Source organism: Lampetra fluviatilis, chromosome 13 (genome assembly GCF_964198595.1).
Source record: "Lampetra fluviatilis chromosome 13, kcLamFluv1.1, whole genome shotgun sequence".
Classification (NCBI taxonomy): Eukaryota; Metazoa; Chordata; class Hyperoartia; order Petromyzontiformes; family Petromyzontidae; genus Lampetra; species Lampetra fluviatilis.
The window spans coordinates 1,819,246-1,838,617 of record NC_136287.1 but is presented as its reverse complement, the minus strand read 5'-3'; the positions used below and the strand labels follow the sequence as shown (position 1 = coordinate 1,838,617).

The 19,372-nt window shown below is 58.9% G+C and overlaps 1 protein-coding gene across 1 annotated transcript in view; it reads left to right on the top strand.

The window, feature by feature from the left end:
- The window catches only part of LOC144935606 (uncharacterized), a 55,590-nt gene extending 36,943 nt beyond the window's left edge, over window positions 1-18,647 (top strand). The window contains exons 5-8 of the mRNA XM_078862431.1: window positions 11-10,427; window positions 11,155-11,231; window positions 12,331-12,471; window positions 12,684-18,647. Coding sequence (XP_078718557.1) covers window positions 11-10,427; window positions 11,155-11,231; window positions 12,331-12,471; window positions 12,684-12,839 — 10,791 coding nt within the window. The 3' untranslated portion in view covers window positions 12,840-18,647. The remainder of the gene's footprint in view (window positions 1-10; window positions 10,428-11,154; window positions 11,232-12,330; window positions 12,472-12,683) is intronic.
- Window positions 18,648-19,372: the final 725 nt, after the last annotated feature.

Sequence of the window (19,372 nt, the reverse complement as noted above, 5' to 3'; positions counted from 1 at the left end):
CCACCCACAGCTCAGCGCGCAGCTCTGCTCCGCACCCTCAGACGCGCGCGCCCACCTCACCGTCGCGTGCCCCGACGACGGCGACTGGCGCGGCGGCGCCCTGGAGGCGCTCGCCCTCACGCCGGGCGACGCATTCGTCCGAGTGAGCATCAACCCCCCCGCCCCCGCCAGCACCCCCGCCGGCGCCCCCGCCGGCGCCAACAACAACGGCAGCGCCGCCGGCGGAGACGCGGTGATGGACGGCCTTTCCGAGTTCACCGAGTACCTGGCAGAGTCCGTGGAGCTACCCTCGCCCTTCGAGCTCCTGGAGCCGCCGACGTCGGGCGGCTTCCTCAAGCTGTCACGCCCATGCTGCTACATCTTCCCCGGCGGGCGCGGCGACTCGGCGCTCTTCGCCGTCAATGGCTTCAACATGCTGGTGGACGGCGGCTCCGAGCGCCGCTCGTGCTTCTGGAAGCTGGTGCGGCACGTGGACCGCGTCGACTCTGTGCTCGTGACGCACATCGGCGCTGACAACCTGCCCGGCGTCAACGGCCTGCTGCGCCGCAAGCTGGCCGAGGTGGAGGACGAGGAGTCGCAGGGCTCGGCGGCCTACGGAGAGTGGATGCGCAACCTCATCTCGCCCGAGATCGGTGTCGTCTTCTTCAACGTGCCCGACAAGCTGCGTGCCGCCGCGACCGAGCCCGCGGGGCGCAAGGTGAGGAAGAGCTTCGAAGAGGCGCGCCAGACCCTGCAATTGCTCGACGGGCTGGGCATCGTGCCCGAGCCCTTGTCGCGGGCGGCTGGCGCCGCCGCCATCGAGCCCATCGTGCTCTTCCAGAAGCTGGGCGTGGGGCGGCTCGACATGTACGTGCTCAACCCGGTGCGGGACAGCAAGGAGATGCAGTTCCTCATGCAGAAGTGGGCGGGCAACAGCAAGGCCAAGACGGGCGTCATGCTGGCCGGCGGCAAGGAGGGCGAGATCGCCGTGCCCTACCTCACGTCCATCACGGCGCTCGTCGTGTGGCACCCGGCCAACCCGGCCGACAAAATCGTACGCGTGCTGTTTCCTGGCAACGCACCGCAGGGTAAGATCCTGGAAGGGCTCGACAAGCTGAAGCACCTGGATTTCCTCAAGCACCCCGTGGCCATGCAAAAGGATATGGGTGCCGGGCTCTTGCCAAAGCAGTCCAAGCTGAAGCAGAAGACGGACAGCAAGGAGAGCCTCAGGTCATCGCAAAAAATCCAGGCAGTCAAGTCGCCGCCTCCGCCACCGAAGGAAGGCAAAGAATCGGTTGTCGTGGCGATGGTGAGAGCCGTGGAAATGACGCCTGGTGATGAAAAGTGCCGGCCGCCGGCGAGTGCCAGCGAGAAGGAGGCTGAATGGGTGGGTGACATAAAGGCGGAGAGAACCGAAGCCAAGCTGGAAAAGCCAGAAGTGAAAAAAGCGTCGGGGATCAAAAGGGAGAAGGGCAAACTGGATGCTTCGAAACCGAAAACAATGAAGAGGAGCTCAAAGGACAAGTCGGTGGTCTTGAACGAAAATAAGGCCAAGGAGCAGGAGAAGAAAGTGGACGCTGCGAAAGACGCAGCCCATGATGCGGAGAAAGAGCTCAAAAGGACCGACCACAAGAAGGATGTCAAAAAGACAGAGAGGAAGAATGGGGGCAAAGATGACAAGGAAGTGAAGAAACCGCCCAGACATGAAGTGAGGCCTCTCACCTCTCCCACGCCGACAAAGAAAGTGGCAGAGAAAGCCAAGGTTCTGAAGAAAGACGCTGAGCCGAAGCTCTTGCGCAAGGAGAGGACACCATCGCCGAAGCTCAAGCCTCGCGGCAAGGCGGAGAAGAAGAAGAAGGAAGCAAAGCCTGTGAAGAAAGCCGAAGATGCCTCGCAGGCCGCGGTCGCCATCGCTGCTGCCGCCACCACCACCACTGAGCCCGAGGCAGAGAGATCCCGGATGACAACGCCAGAGGACCTGTCTCGGGACTTCAAGGACTTGGTGGAAGACGAGAAGCTCGTCGAGGTGGAGGTGGCAGAAGAAGCATTGGAAGCAGGCGGGTCGCCAAGTCCGGTTGCCGATGCTGCTGACGCTGCGCCAAGTCGCCTAGAGAAGGAGGAGGTGGTGGAAGAGGAGGAAGTGGTGACAGTGGTGATGCAGCAGCAGCAGCAGGAAGATCTGCAGGAAGTCGAACAAGCTCACGAGGAGGAGGTGAAGACGCTGACGCAAATTGAAGCTGACGAAGAGGAGAGGGGCGAGCGGTCTCCCCATCGCTCATTTTCAGACGACACGCAACTCACAGCTATCGAGGAGGAACCCGAGCCAGCAGAGCAGGCCGAGGGAGAGCCCAGCAGTGTCACGGAGCCCTGCAAAAAAGGAATCGATGGCGAAGAGAAGGAAGATAAGGAGAAGATGCACAACAACAGGCTTGAAGAGGAGGAGGAAGACGAACATGACGAAGAGAAGGAGAAAGAAAGTGAGAGTGAAAAACAGGTGGAATTTGAACTGGAGAAAGAGAAGAAGAAAGAGGAGAAGGAGGAGTGTGACGCCGCTGATAAATTCACGAGCGACCGACACCTGGAAGATAGCAACAAGAACACAACACAGGAGGATGACGCGGAGGTCCGCGGCTGTGCTGAGCGCGATGTTCAGCCAGACACCAATCCGAACCAAAACAATAAACCCGAGATGCTGAGTGTTGACTCCTCGGAGGAAGAGGAGGAGCTGAGCGACATCAGGGAGAAGCACGAGGAGGAGGAGCAGAAGGAGTGGGCCGGAGAGACTGGCAAGCAGCTCCCGACGAGCGCCTGCATCACGCCGGAGTCCCCGCCAGTGGAGGCCTCTCCGGGGCAGCACGACGCGGTGGCGGAAGCAACGGTGGGGGCATCAGTGGCGTCGCCGGGCCCATCGGACACCGAGCAGATGGCATCAGACGAAGACCTCCGTGAGGAGGCCACCCCCACATCCGGCTTCACTTTCGCATCACTGGAGATCTCAGGCGAACCAACGCCCATGTCCGAGATGCCGACCCCGAAGGAGAGCATGAGTGACAAAGATGACGATGAGTCATCGGGCGGCGAGGCCACGACGGCCGTGATCCAGCACGCTGAGACAGAGCCCGCGGAGGCAGACAGGACGACCGTCGCCACCTTCTCCCCCCTGGCTCTCGACAGCTCCAGCAGCCTGGTGTACTCGAAGACTGAGGCCACGCCCGGGAAGGACTACATCGCCAGCGCCTCGACGATATCACCCACTTCCTCACTGGAGGATGACCGTTTCTTCAAATATCCCAGCGACGAAGGCAAAGCCACGGAGTCACCAAAGAGGGAAGCTCAAAAGCTGCAGGTGAAGCTCGAAGAGCACGGAAGCCAGGCGGCGATTGACACGTCGCCCTCCCCCATGGTCGACAAGACCCCAGACCTTGCATCAGATCTGACGCCGACCAACATCGAGAAGACCCCTGCTTTGGAGAAGATGCTGCCAGTGGCAGCAGCTGCTGACACGCCGGAGAAATGCGCCAGCAGCCCTGAGGAGAAAACTCTGCAGATGGACTCGCTGCCTGGCTCGCCGCAACTTGGCGTGGCGTTCACTCCCTCCTCCTACTCCCCAGCCGACGAGAAAATCCACTTCCCCATGGACGAACTCAGCCCTGACGTGAATGAACGTGGAGCAGAGACCACCACATCCCAACGGGATGATTCCGAGCCTGGGCGAGGAGCCACCCTGGGCAATGAGGCCACAACGTTCTTGCCCACGGAGAAGACTGCATCGTCGCCCATGGTATCGCCCGTGGCGTCACCCGTGGTGTTGCTTGCGTTTCCGCCATCGCCCGCAGTGCCGGAGCAGCAGCGATGCGAGTCTCCATTAACAGAAGCCCCCAGTGTCCCACCTTTTGACAAAGATGTGCATGGCGATGATGACAGCGATGGCAACGAAGTTTCCAAAAAGCCCCCTTCCGTGCACGACGCCGACACTGACAAACCGGTTGCCGCTTCTCACGACGAAACTCTGCAGTACAAGAAGGTCAAATTCGAAGACTCACCGGCACTTCCCGAGCAGGTGCCGGATTCGTTGGACGCCAGCACGACCACGGCACCCTCCATCAGCCCCTTTGATGACTCTAAGCCATTGCCCCCATCTGAGGCTAGCGGCAGGGGCTCCGGCAAGGAGGAGGGGAAGACCTTGTCAGAGCTGACGTTCTCCGACAAGTCCATCACTCCACTGGAAGATCCGCACATGGGCCTTGAGTGCGAGCCGTCCGAAGAGTCGATGTCCGAGCCGTGCAACCTCGAGTATGACAGCGTGTCGAAGAGTTCTGCAGCGAGAGACCAGGGCAACTTTGACGAGGAGTACAGTGCGTTCCTCCTGCATGGCCATCCCACCTTGGAAGAATTCACCCTTCCTCCATCGCCCTCCTCTGCAGCCACCACTCACTCGCCAAAATCCCTCAAGCTGGATGACAAAGCAAGCCACGGTGATCTACCCGAGTTTCCGATCTCCGCCTTTCAGAAATCCTCCTCCTTGAGACAGGACGGCGAGTTCACCCCATGCCTCTCGTCCGAGTCGGAGTCCACGAGCACTGCCAGGTCAGTCAGAGAGCACGCGCTCGCCACCGGGGGAGGCGACTACGCTGCCGCAGCCCGGGCAGCCCCCTCCGTCACGCTGGCTGTCTGTCTCAAGAGGGCCCCGACGGCGCAGAAAGAGTCGTCTGCCGAGTCACCTCTCAGCGAGACGTCCTACAGCCTCAGCATCGCCTCTGAGTCTGGCAGGATGGAGAGCGAGCAGGGGCAGGCTCCACCGGTCAACGTTGGGCCGAGCACCGACTCCGTTGAGGGCCTGGCTTTGTCGCTCAAAAGGCCAGAGCCTAAGAGGGACTCTTTCGGGACATTGCAGGACTCCTCTGTCTCCGAGGCCTCTCACACTCTAGTTCCGTCTGAGATGCTGGGCGACATGGCTGTGCGGGGCGACCTCAATGAGGGATGGTCGTCAGCATGTGGAGAGTCATTAGCGGCAGTGTCCAGCAGGCCGGGAGATATGCCAGATATGGGAGACGCAGGCGCCACAGACGTCAAGCCGTCACTTGGCGAGGACGCGGTTTCTCCCGCGACAATTTTGCCGGAAAAAACAATGGTGGCTCACGCAGCCGAGAAGCGCCCTAGCCTGGCCGAGGAGATCCACGCCGCTGGAACGGCGAATGAGCGTCTACAAGAAGCCGAGGATTTAATGCCGGCAGATATACCGATGGAGCAACAGCAACAAAGGCCTCCCTCCGACTTGTTTGGCGCTGAGCCATGGCCCCTGTCCATCGCGGAGGAGACTCGCGGGTCATCTCTTGTGGCTGCGGCGGAGCCCCTGTGGCCATGTGCTGCCCCTAAGGAGCGTTCGCTTGAGAGGTCTCCGCTTAGCGGCTCCAGCTCGTCCCTGGGCTCCGTGACCGATGGCCCTTGCACCGGCGGCTCGTTTGCGTCCAGCCCAGCGGCCGAAGCCGACCCCAGCGGAGCACCAGGCATGGGACAAGAAGCGGTGAGTGAGGTCGGAGGCGAGGGCCAAGAAGAAACGCACACGCGGGCAGACAGAGCGACAGAGCAAGAGGTGTTGGCGCCGACCACCCCTGCCTCGCCCCACACGTTTGTGGGGACACGCGCTTTCGACGATCGGGATTCCGAGGAACTGCAGAGGTCTCCCCGAATTGAAGCGACGGCTCAAAGCACAGAAGCATTACCACTGCGCAGTCCCACTCTTATGTCGGCTGCACTGGAATCCCCAGGCAACGTGAGCTTCCTCAATGAGGCATCATCCGCAGACAAAACAGCCACTGCGGTTGCAAGTCTTCCTCACTTCGGCGGAGATGATGACAGTCAAGTGAAAGGGGCATCTGACCAGTTGCCAACCAAGGTTCCTGAAAAGCCAACTTCTAATGCTGAAGCAAAAGATGACCTGCCCGTGGTGGCAGATCATGGGCACGATGCTTCTCCTACCAAGAAATCCTCTTGTGGGAAAAATGCGGATGAAAAAATACTCAACCTGATGCAGGAGATAAGAGCTGAGATCACCACACTGGCCGATGATGCCGGCAAAGAGGCGGCGGCGGCAGCCATGTTGGTTGAAACCTCCCTACTGGCTGGCGGAGAAGCCTTCCTCGCCTTGACCCAAATCCCATCTTCTCATCAACCTTCGGCCTCACCCTCGCCGCTCTCCCCGCTCTCCTCACCCGCGTCCCCCAAGGAGGCTCCTCCGCCCAGCGGAAAACACCCGAGCAAGGACACCGCTCGTTCTCCTGTCTCCCCGCAGGAGTCACCTGTCACCAAGAAGCTCTGCTCTTCCAAGTCTCCCGTGGCCGCCACCGCCCCCGCAATGGCACCGTCGCTTGACAGCTTAATCGCAGCCTCCAAGGCGGCGGCGGAGGCCCTGGTGTCGTCCGCGAGCAAGGCACAGGTGGACGAAGGCAGCCTCACAGATTATCCAAAGTCATCAGCCGAGATGCCGTCGCGGGGCCCAGGGGAGCACCGTGGGAGCATCGACGCCACCCGAACGAGGTCCCCAGTGTCACCTGGACGAGCGGCGTTTGGGGGGCAGCCCGAGTTTTTCAAGGCGGAGTCGAAGATGACGCTGTATCCCATCGAGGCCGTGTGCGACGCGGCCGGTAAAGGGGCGAATAGACCAGACGAGCTCAACATTTCCAAGCGCGGGCCACTGCTCGCCGGGCCTCCCTCACAAACGACCGCCGTCAACGAGGCCAGCAGGCCGGGTGAAGTTGGGAGAAGCCCGCCAAAGTCCCCGGCAAGTGCCAGGCCAGCCGAGTCATCCAAAAATTCCTCGCCAACGTCCAAAGACTCGCTATCACCCGACGACAGCGACACCAAAACTCCAGACACGTTTGACCTGAAACTCTCGGCCGGCGATGATGTCACAGCTCGAGATGATGACGAGGGAGAGGAGGAGGGGATGCACGGGAACGGTGCCGGGCGTCCTGGCAAAGCGGCCCCTGAGGTAGCACCACCCGGCAAGACGGCTAGCGAGAGTCCGACCTCCAAGTCGCCCATCTCGGAAGATTCGCTTAAAACCCCGGAAAACGCGGACGTTCCCAGGAAGCCGGCCGGATCGCCAACAGACACCGTGGCCCCTGCACGGCCCGCGGCGGACACTGAGAAGAAGTTGGCGGAACAGAAGGACAAGGAGGGCAAAGATCCCAGCGGGAAGTACAGGAGTCCATTTGAGTCGACAGACGATGACGAATCGCCCCTGTCCCCACCGCCCGAGTACAGCCTCATCCAGCCCCTGGCATCCAGGCTTTCCCCACTGCACGATTTCTACGCCGACATCTATGGCAAAGGGAAATCCCCCTCGCCGCCGAGCCTCCCGAAAACACCGCCGCTTGCTGGCACTGAGCCTACGGAGGAGTTCCCGTCAGCGGGGCTCGAACGGCGAGAGCAGGATGGGGAGAAGGACATTGCTCCACCTGAGAAACCACAGCTCGACTCAGGAATGCCGGAGGGTGCAGAGTGGAACAACAACCTCCCGCCATACGTGCAGATCGATCGCATGGCAAGTGCCTCCTACTCCATGATGGGGACGTTCCCGGGACAGGATTACAAGTACTTCTACTCAGCGTTCACCACAGGAGAGATCCCCCATGTGGTCGCAAGTGAGGCAGAGGGCAAAGGGACGCCACCAAGGAAGGCCGATAAGGAGCGCGGTGTGGAGGAGGAAGAGCGGCTCCGCCACACTCTGCGGCTACGGTCCACCGACGTCGACCCAGCGTTCTCCCCTCTGTCGCCGTCACCGCTCAGCGACTCGTCGGCGTCGCCTGGTGGCGTGTCCCGGGGCTCCGATGGCTTTGAGGCGGACCACGCCCCACCGACTCCACCACGGCGTGGCGAGTCAGGCTCGCACGCCGCCGAGAGCCGGCGGGATGCGCCAGACAAATGGGAACCTCGCGAGGCAAGAGCGGCCGAAGCTGCACCACCCTCGAAGGACGAGACGCCGGGAGATGCGCAACGCCCTGCCAGGGAAGACAAGGGGTCGGCCGGGTCACCTGTCAAGCTCTCCGATGCGCATGGGACTGAGATCTTAGAGACGATGCTGATGTTCGAAGAGGCGTATTCGCCGGACTCGTTGCTCGAATCGCCGCATCCCGATGGCGAAACTGACCATTCAGAGCACGGGGAGGTGAATCCCCAACCGCCGTCACGATCGGGTGAGATGGCCCCTGCGATGAGCGAAGCTCCCGAGAGAAAGCGTGATGTAGAGCTGGATAGGGGCTCTCCACCTTGCGAGAAGCAAACGATGCCGCACGCATCCCTGCCCGCACCCGCAGCAGCGTCGATGAAGGATTCACCCAACTCTGAAGAGTCCGATTTGGTCTCCAAGAGTGGAGCCGTGCTGCCTGAGAAGTCACCGACGGGCGCTTCTTCATTCGCCCTCGATGAGCAGGCAGCGGATGCAGAAGAGGCGACACGTGTGATTGTCCAACCCGATCCGATGCTCATGCTGGCTGAGGTGTCTCCCCAGGCATCTCCTTCGTGCAGCCCACAGAAACCGCCCACGCCTCCACCACGCCCCGCAATGGAGCTCGCGCCACTTCCCGGCGGATGGAGCCAGAAGGCAAGACCATCGAGCGTGACAGAGAACGCGACGCATGACGAGGTGGAGCGGGGAGGAGCGGCATCACCATCGTCACCGCCATCGCCATCATCGTCATCGACACCGGCGACCGAATCTGCGTCAGTCAAAGAGAGGTCCGCGCTGCCGCCTCCCGCTGAGGTAAAACACTACGAGCCGGGGTCACCCGCTTTGACTGCGTCGCCCACGTCGCCCATCCAAACGATGGAAAAACAAGTCCTGAAGGACCAAAACTTCTCCATGCCGGCGACAGAGAAAGAGGGAAGCAAGCCGCAGGAACCCTGGGAGATGAATGTCTCCCACGTCTCCCACACCGCAGGAGCATGCCGTGGTGTGCCAGAGACGGTCTATGCCGAGGCCTCCCGGTGTGGGCCCCACGAGAAGGCGCTGGCTCAGGGGGCCACCTACTCGCCTGTGTCCCCCGATACGTCGTCCGTCACGGAGCCATCGCGGTCCTCTGGCTCCCCGCTGCACTCGCCGGCGCTCGAGTCATCGCGCGCCGACAAGGAGCCTGGTTCTTCCAGCCGACAGGACGAGTCAGCGAGCACGCTCTCCTCCACCTCCCCCGGCTCGCCCAGCGCCGAGTACAGTGAGGGCCCGCGCTTTGGCGGCTCCTTGAGCGCATGCTCGCTGGAGGCACACCTCCCCCGAGCACCATTCGACAAGGAGGGGCCGAAGACAAACTTCTGCTCGGGTCTGGACACAAAGCCCGAAGGTCAGACCGTGACTACCTTGGACGTGAAGCCCGCGGGAAAGCCGCCAGCGAGGGATGGTGACGATGAACCACAAGGCGACAGGCGCTCTCCGGAAGCGGCAACATCGTCCACGAAGCTATCACCCATCTCGAAGTCGCCAGTCTCTCCTGACATGCTGGCTGGCGATAAATCTCCGGCGGGGGGGATTTCTCCACCCAAAGATCGATCTCCACAGTTCGGTGGACAGCCTTCGACCCGCGGGGAGCAGACACCGACCAGGCCTCCTGCGACTCCGGTGTGGGCCAGCGACAATCCACCGTCTCCTCGCGACAGCCCACCATCTCCTCACGGCAGCATGACCGTCTTCGCGTCCTCCGTCGTGACGCACAGGTTCCTGAGTGAGGGCACCTCACCTGCGGTGGTGGCCCTGACGGAGCAGACATCCGCCACTGCCACCGGCAGCAGCAGCAGCACCGAGAAGCGACATAACCGCGAGTGCAGCCGAGTGCCGCTCACGCTGGAAGGCATCTCGCTCGCGTCGCCGTGCAAAGGTGGCGCCCGGGTGCACGTAAGCCCCGCCGAGGAGAGCCCCCCTTCGTCGGTCAGCGACTCGCTGCCCACACCCACCGACTCCGACCTTCCACTGGAGACCGAGGAATTCCACTCGATCGCCGGGGACGCCACGCTCGACGACTCAGAGGACGAGTCCGAGACGATCCAAGCGGACGTTGCCATCGCTCGACCGGTGCGGGCATTGCCCCTCGCCTCTGCCTCCTCCTTGTCGTCATCCTCTGTGCGGGATCGGCCCCTGCAGCCGTTCGCGACCAAGGACTTGCCAGACCCACGGCCTCCGCCACCCGACCCCGACGTCAACATGATGGACTCGGCAGCCTGGCCGGCCGAGAAGGACGGCGGGAGGCTCGCCACGAAGAAGGAGCTCAAGGAAAAGACGAAGAGCAGAAAGTCGACCAAGTCCCCGGCGAGGAAGAAGGCGGCGGGGGCAGTGAAGACGTCGGTGTCGAAGAGCAAGGAGAAGGAGGCGGAGAAGCTCACCAGGGCCGAAGGGAAGGACAAGGAGATGAAGAATGCCACCAACTCGGCCAAGCTCGGCGCCAACCGCGCCAAGTCCCGTGAGTCACCAGCTCGCGATGCTCAGTCAGCACTCTGGTCTGGCAGCGCAACTGTGCAGTTGTACTGCGATAGCAGTTGGGCACGATATCCGGAAGCTCTCGGTTACGAATCGATCCCTGCCGCCACCCGGATACCGATACCCGGATCGTTCCGTTGGCGAGCGGATCGTTCGCTACCAGCTCTCCCACAATCCTGCCGTGCAGCATTAATCTACCCAGCGCCTGCTACCCCCCCCCCCCCCCCAGCTAAATTTCCCCGGCACTCGTGTACAGTTGGAGCGATGGTGAAGTGAGCTCGCAGTGTCTGGGAGCAGGCGCTGGATAGAATAATGCCGCATGGCAGGATTGTGGGAGGGCTGGTAGCGAGGGCTTGGGAGAAACCTTTATCCAGCAGTGGATTGCCCACGGCTGATGATGATAATGATTTTTAGATCTCGTAAAATCGCGCTGGTAGCGGTGAGGGTCAGGGGACCGTGACCTGCGATCCAATGTCACAATCTAGATTTATTACTCGAGGAATCCGATGAGCTATGAAGCTATTTTTCAGAAATGTCCAGTAGGGGCACGGGGTCAGAACGTTTCAACAGCAAACAATACAAAAAACATGACGGGAGTGCAAAGTATAGGAAAGGTAAACAATTCACTTGAAAAAAATACACGGATAAAACATTTTCTTTTTTATAACCTCAACAACTGTACCCCCCACTTTCTCCCTCCCTCCCACCAGCCACAGCTGCGGTTCCACCAGGCCCGCCCATATACGTGGACCTGGCCTACATCCCCAACCACTGCAGCGCCAAGACCGTACGTGAGACGCACGGGCTGACACGGGGAGACAGGGGGAGACACGCGGGGACACACAGGGTGACACGGGGAGACACGCGGGGAGACAGGGGGGACCCACGGCGTGACACGGGGAGACAGGGGGGACACACGGGGAGACACGGGGAGACAGGCGGGGTTGACAGGGGGGACACACGGGGTGACACGGGGAGACAGCGAGCCACACGGGGACACGCGGGAGACACACAGGGTGACACGGGGAGACAGGCGGGGAGACACGCGGGGACACACGGGGAGACACACAGGGAGACACGGGGAGACAGGGGGAGACACGCGGGGACACACAGGGTGACACGGGGAGACACGCGGGGAGACAGGGGGGACACACGGGGTGACACGGGGAGACACGCGGGGAGACACGGGGTGACACGGGCAGACACGCGGGGAGACAGGGGGGACACACGGAGCCACACGGGGACACGCAGGGGACACGCGGGGGACACACGCCCTTCCTTCTGCCCGCACGGCCTCGGAACGTCGGACAGGCACTCTCTCGTGCAGACACCGAGCGGCTGCTTCTGGCGACTGCTGCTGTGTCCTACTGCCGTTGCTCTTCCTGCTGCAGTTGGCTACTGCTGCTACTGTTGCTGTTACTGCTGTTGCTGTACCCGCGAGAAGAAGCCACCAAGGGCCCCTCTGAGCAAAACATTCCACTCCTGCTCCCATGAGCATGCAGGGACCAAGTCGTGCATACAGCCCCTGCGCAGCCAGTGATGGGAAATTCCACATTCCTCTTGCAGAGGCAACTGAGATGTACACCGGCCGAGTCTCCAGCCCCGATAAAACGAGTGTCCCATGTGTCTATGTCCGGTGTCTCATTGTCCCCGTGTCTTCTTGCGTCTCTCCGTGTGTCCCCACGTGTCCCTGGGTGTTCCCGCCCCGGGTGTCCCTGAATGTCGCTGCATGTCCCCGTGTTTCCCCGTGAGTCCCCGTATCTCCCCGTGTCTCCCCGTATCTCCCTGTGTCTCCCCATATCTCCCCGTGTCTCCCCGTGTCTCCCCGTGTCCCCGTGCTTCCCCGTGTCTCCCCGCGTCTCGCCGTCTCTCCCCGCGCGCCCCAGGTGGACGCAGAGTTCTTCCGCCGCGTGCGCTCCTCGTACTACGTGGTGAGCGGCAACGACGCGGCGAGTGGCGAGCCCAGCCGCGCCGTGCTCGACGCCATGCTCGACGCCAAGGCGCAGTGGGGCGGCAACAACATGCAGGTGAGCTCGCACGCTCACCCTCGCCCGGTGAGCTGGCCAGATGATGCTAACTTGGTGAGCTCACCCGGTCACAACATCACTCCACCGCTGAGAACACCACTCACCATCCACATCGCTCGATAGCGCCATCATCACTCAATCCGTCAAAGCGGTCCCCCATCGGTACCCCTCACCCCCTCCCCCCCTCACCCCCCCCCCTCCCCCACGCGCAGGTGACGGTGATCCCGACGCACGACACGGAGGTGGTGCGCGAGTGGTACCACGACTCGCACCAGCGCCAGCAGGAGCTCAACGTGCTCGTGCTGGCGAGCAGCAGCACGGTGGTGATGCAGAACGAGTCGTTCCCCGCGTGCAAGATCGAGTTCTGAGCTCGCGCGGCCTACGCCGCTCCACGCCTCACGACCACGACGACGACGACACCGCAACCGCCACAGTCACATCCACCGCCGTCACCACAACAACCACCAACACTGCAACCACCACCACCGCCGCCACCATCGCCACCACCGTGACCGCAGCCAATGGATACCGCCACGGCCATGCGCCATCACCACGACAACCACCAACACTGCAACCACCACCACCATGGCCACCTCCACTTCCGCGACCAACGGATACTGCTCCCGCGAACACCACCGCCACCACCGAGCCGTGTACTCCCTGCTTCACAACAGCACGTCGTACCAACACCGGATATCCTTGCTGATGAGAAGCTCCGTCCATCGCACAGGGGATTGACCATTGTTTAACATTTTAAATCGGAATACGACCAGGGCAATGAATCTCGCCGAGTATTTCGCGCAGCAAGTTAGCGACTAGTCAGTTCTGCCGCTGTCCACAGCGAGACCGGGTGCCGGGTGACCCAAATGTGTCTTCACCAGGCCTACCGGCCCCGGTCAAGCCAAGTCGCTACGAGTTTCACGCGCCTGATGATGAGTAAACAAAGTCAGTGTCACGGCGTAGAGACTGCAGATTCACAACTGAATATCGAAACAGGACGTGTGTGTGTGTACGTGTGTGGTTCGCGCACTGCACTACGAATCCGGCGACCCGAGTTTGATTCCCGCTCACAGCCGATCCGAGTGACGATTATCTGAACCGGTGCTGGGTCTCACCTAGGTCGACTCAGCCTCAAATGAGTACCTGGTACGATCAATAAACATGGCCACTAGTGAGACGAAAGCTGCCGGGCGTGGCACTGGCCACACACCCCCCCCCCCCTCGAATGGCGTTTCTGGCCCATTAAATAGGTGCTCGCTAACAGCACTTGCCCCAACAGTCCGTCCAAGGCCAAACGGGGGATCTTTGTCTTCGTTGTAGTATGCCCAGCATCAGGCGCGTGCGGCGTGAAACGACCTCGCGTGCGTTTGAACGCGTTAGATTGGTGAACGTGAGATTGGTGAACGCGTTAGATTGGTGAACGTGAGATTGGTGAACGTGAGATTGGTGAACGCGTTACATTGGTGAACGTGAGATTGGTGAACGCGTTACATTGGTGAACGTGAGATTGGTGAACGTGAGATTGGTGAACGCGTTAGATTGGTGAACGTGAGATTGGTGAACGTGAGATTGGTGAACGTGAGATTGGTGAACGTGAGATTGGTGAACGTGAGATTGGTGAACGTGAGATTGGTGAACGCGTTACATTGGTGAACGTGAGGGGGGTGAGAGACGGGAAGAGGGTCGCTGAGCATGGACTGGAGTCTGACCCAACCTGGACCCATAGCCGATTTGACCTGTCCTGACTTGACCCCACCCGACCTGACCCCACCCGACCTAACATGACCCCACCCGACCTGACCTGACCCCACCCGACCTAACATGACCCCACCCGACTTGACCCCACCCCACCTGACCCCACCTGACCTGACATAATTCTTACATGACCGACCTAACGTGAACTGATATGACCCCACCTGACCTAACATGACCTGACCCAATCTGACCTGTCCCGACCTAACCCCTAGCGCTATGAATGCCCTGCGTGCGTGCGTTCAACCTACCTCCTCCTACAGCGAGAGTCGGGCCCATTGTGAGCCCATCGCTGCAGTCCCAATCCGCTTCAGCGGTTTCACTGATTTGTGACGACGTCGACGACGATGCCGTCGATTATGACGACGACGATGGTGATGACGGCGACGATGGTGATGATGGCGACGATGGTTACGGTGATTGCCTTATAGTCTTCGACCGTGTGGAGGCGAGGCGTGAATGTACGATTTGCTGTCCATGCACTTGGTCTTCTGGATGAGCCAATGAAGCTGCTCGGGGGGGAGGGGGGTGTCGCGCGTGGGAATCCACGGCTCATCTATTCGTGTTTACCTGTCGCTTACGATCCACACGCGAACGCCTGCGCAACGTACACCTTGCCTGCCTGCCTGCTAGAGAGCGCGCGCGTGTGTCAGTGTGTGCACGCAAGTGTACGGGGGGGGAGGCGTAGCGGTTAGCGAGTTGAGCTACGAATCCCGGCCACGCGAGTTCTCTTCCCGCTCACGGCCAACGCCCACTGACGGTAATGTGAACTGGTCCTGGGCCTGCTCTAGGTCGACTCAGCCATGATTGAGTACCTGTTGTGGTGTGTCGTCAACATCGCCACTACGGAGACGAAGGTCGCCATCGTGTGCCGTGCCGGCCTTCATAGGTGCTCGCTAACAGCACTTGCCACCAAAGTATGTTCAGGCTATACGGGAGATCTTTGTCAGTGTTGCGGGGAGCGGTGACACAGTTGTTAGCGCACTTGCGTTGCGAACCCAGCGCACCCCCCGAGTTGGATTCCCGCTCACGGTCAATAATCACAGCGGTGGCGGATATGTGAAACTGCCCTGCTGGGCCTCCCCTTCTCGGTCGATGCAGCCGTAACACTGAGTGCCCGGTGCTGTTGTGGAGTAAACATCAGCACTGGGGAGACAAAGGCGGCCAGGCAGGCGTGTGGAGCTTATTTGTCCACCAAAAGCCCACCCCTCCCCGCCTGGAGTGGCGTTCCGGGGCAAGTGGGTGAAAAAAAAAAACACACTTGTCTCAACAGTTTGTGAAGGCCATCCGGGGGATCTTTGTCTTTGTGTCTCTCTCATTGTTAGCACGCTGCACAGGCTGGAATGCAAAGCAATGACGACTCGCGTCGGTGACTCTGCGATGACTTGTTTCACGTACCGACTCAATCGGAGGGTATGGCAAGCGGCAGGCTTCTCGCGACGGGTAGGAAAGGAGATTGCACTTTATGTACGTGGAGCGTGTCGGGCTTCTTTCGCACCGTACGTAGCCAACCCGTGGTGAATTGGAGGTGCGGGGGAAGGACCAACACGACGCTAAAACTCGGAGCACCTCGTGCGGAGCGACGCGTGTATGATTTGGCGTCAGGTACAGACCGAGAGAGGTTCGTGTGCGCCTCGGGTTCATTGTTACACGCTTATGGGAACTGCGCATTCGCCCAATCGGTTACGTGTGTTGGAATGCATTGATTCATTGCGATCCTGCTTGCTGATGATGCGCTGGGTGATGATGCTGCTGCTGCTGATAATAATGACTTGATGATGACGAGTATGGTACAAGCACGGATGATGATGATGATGATGGTGATTAAGTAGATGATTGTGAGAATGATACAAATGATGATTGTGGAGACGCTGCAGATGATGATGGTGACGGTGATGATGTAAATGATAGCTATTATACCGCAGGTGATAACGCAGCAGCAGATGATGATGGTGATTTTGATGATGATAATAATGGTATAGCACAGATGATGGTTATGCTATAGATGAAGGTGAGAATGATGCATACGATGATGATGCTGATGAGGCTTCTGATTATGTAGTAGCTGATGCTGATGATAGTGATGCGATGTCCTGGGTGAAGTTAATGACGCAACAGCAGTAGATTAGGATGATGATGATGATCAATTAAGCGATGATGATATAGCACAGCCAACCTTGATGTTGCTGCTCCTGTTGCTGATAATCATGACGCCACTGTAGGTGAGTCTGTTCATGCTTCCGTTGCTTTGAGCGCTGTTGAAACGTCATGACTCGAACGTTGAGGAGCCTTGCAAAGCTCCACCCCGGGTTTTGCCAGTCTCAGGTCACGCATGGCCCGTGCAGGTGGACTCGTGAATGGATAATTGGAACAAACACAAAGACAACGTGCGTTGGACGTGATGGCGATGATGCTGAACCAGTTGCTGGTATTCACCAGACCGGTTCTCTGCTGGAGACAGCTCTGATGACAAAGCCACTGTCACAGCAGCCCAGTTAGAAGTTGTTGTCGTATCGCTCCGTGTGCCCCGCGTCCTTACCCAAAGACGTTGGCGGTCGTGGCCTTCCCCTCCATTCAGCCCTGGCCGTGATATCCACTCAATAACTTTGCAATGGGATACGACTCCCAGCTGCACTCCACTCTTCACACTGCCCGTGCAATTTAATTCGCTGTCTTCTCGGACTTCCTGTGGCACCTCTAATATCCCCGGTCAAATTTAAATCTTGACTTAAAGCTTTTGTGACTGCAGGAATTCATATTCTTTATGTTCTTTGTTGTTCTACGTGACTTTACCGAAAGACCCAAAGAATATGAATTTAGTCTCTTGTTCTCTCGCCACAAGTCAAAGAAATTAAACTTTTCCTTTCTCTAATTAGACGTGTTAATTGCCAATATTTGTACCTGCTATCCGTAACCCATTAATGTTATGGCTCTTTATGTGAGATTATGGGTCTCTGTGTTAGCCAATTGGTCTCTAGAACTTGCTGATCAGGATGGCGAAGCCGCTTGCCATCACAATGGTTACATCCACCTGCTCGCGTTGTCACCCGAGACTGGAACAAAAAACCCCCGAGATGGGGATCTAGTTCTCCTCAACGTGGAGCAAATCAGGAGCCGCGACTTAAAGGGTCGTGGGGAGACGTCGAGATGAGTGGGCCGACTTTGTCGATGGGCCGAGCACTGGAGTTGTTCTATTGATTCAGTCATTGAGGTTCGTGCGTCGACATGTGTCAGGACTCTTGATGATCATGATGTTCCGTGTCGTCGAGGGTCCAATTGCCTGAGATATTATTAGCACAAACGCGTGTCTCTGCGTCTCTCTTGCCTTGTGCTCTGCAAAAATAGAGACTGTGAGGTTGTGGCCCCCGCTTAACCAAATGCCGCTGCTCTGTCCCGTTAATTACGCTCCGGGTGGCGGTCAAACGGAAGTGGCCCACCTGGTGGGGTTCAGTTGAACGGGTGTGGGGTGAGTGCAGTGGAGTTGGCGATTGGGATGCGTGAGCTTCTCGCCTTATTTACAGCCTCGCCGATTCGTCTTGAACTCTCAGGACGAATTCGATGATTAGCCGCGTCGGGTGCGGAAAATCGAGATGGAGTCTCTCCCCCCCCCCTCCTGGTTCTCCCGTTTAACCCGCCGCTGGACAGACACCCACACTGTGTCATCCTTTGTGCGGCAAAAGAACCCTCGCCCCCATACCTCCATAGGCTGAGATTTAAACTTCGATTGTCAATGTTATTTCGTTTTACGTTCAAGTAACTGCAGTTAATTAAGGGCTTTCAGTGAATTTTGTGTCTTTACTAGGCGAACGCTTAATGACCGAGAGGGGAAGGGGCGTCACCCCCTCAACCCCCCAGGGGGGTGTGGTGGGGGGAGGCTACATGAGGGGAACTGGTGTCACGTGACTCACGCGCTGTGCCGTCATTTTGTTGGTCAGTGCTTTACGTGGACGCCCAAGATGGCGGCGCCTCTGCCTTTAATCCGCGTGCTTCACGTGGTCTCGCGAGGCATTGTGAGTGCCCGTCATCCACGAATGCCGCACCAACATCGATACATCGACCGATCAATGTCGATCCTCGTGATCACGCTACAAGCATCGAGTCGTGTGCGTGAGAATTGAGTACGACCTGCACAAACAAATAGGCCATGAACCCAGTAAACATGGCAACGTTTGGGGCCAACGTTGTCACGTGTTGGGCCAACGCTGGCACGACGTTGGCCCAACGTTCCGTGTTTACCGGGCTGTTCGAGTTCTGCTATCGGTGAGAACGACAACAGTGGCTCTGCGCATGAAACAACAAAACGAGGAATGGAACAATGCGATGAACAGATCAAAACTAAGCAAACACATCGCCTGCCCCGATGAGTAACGATTAAAACGAATCGTGAGTGCAGTGGATGGTTACATGTGTGTAAGAATAGAATATACACAATATTAACAGTAACAAGTATGCGGATAGTTGAGGCATGACGCGCCAGTAGCTGTTACGTGTGCTCACGTGGAACTCCGCCTCGTGCCTCGGTTCTCCGCCAGAAACATTTCGCCTGACCGAACTGCTCGCATGGCCCTTGTGTCTTCTGTGATGATGATGAAGCGCTTGCCCATGCTGATGCTGCTACTACTGATGATGATGATGATAAATCTACCAAATGTCCTGATAGGGGCGGGAGTGGGCCCCGGAGGTGTCAGCAAGTCGAGCCATGTTACCCGTGAAGGTTTCGTGAAAATCGGGGATTTTGTCCCCCGGTTCAAAATGTTTCTGGCCTCGTGCTCAACTCCTCATGTGAGTGTGGGCTGGGCTGCCCGAGTAGCGGGCGAAGATACCTGAGCAGTGTGCGGGCCTATCTCATAAAGAGCGAGGGGGATGCTGCTTCCTGCGTGGGTTGTGATAGTGAGCTCGTAGGCATGGTTATGTAAGAGTGGTTGTGGCTGATGAAGGTAGGGACTGCCAGATGTCCATGTGACCTGATTGAGCCTCCCAAAAATATATATAGTAGCTTTACTGATGATGATAAAGATGATGCCGATGACTTGCAATGAATTGCACGATGCAATCGGGTGTGTTTAGGATGCAAGGAATCACAGGAAGTAATAGTTGAACCACTGTTCATAAAAAGGCTAAAAGCATGGAACATGGCTACTATGCACCG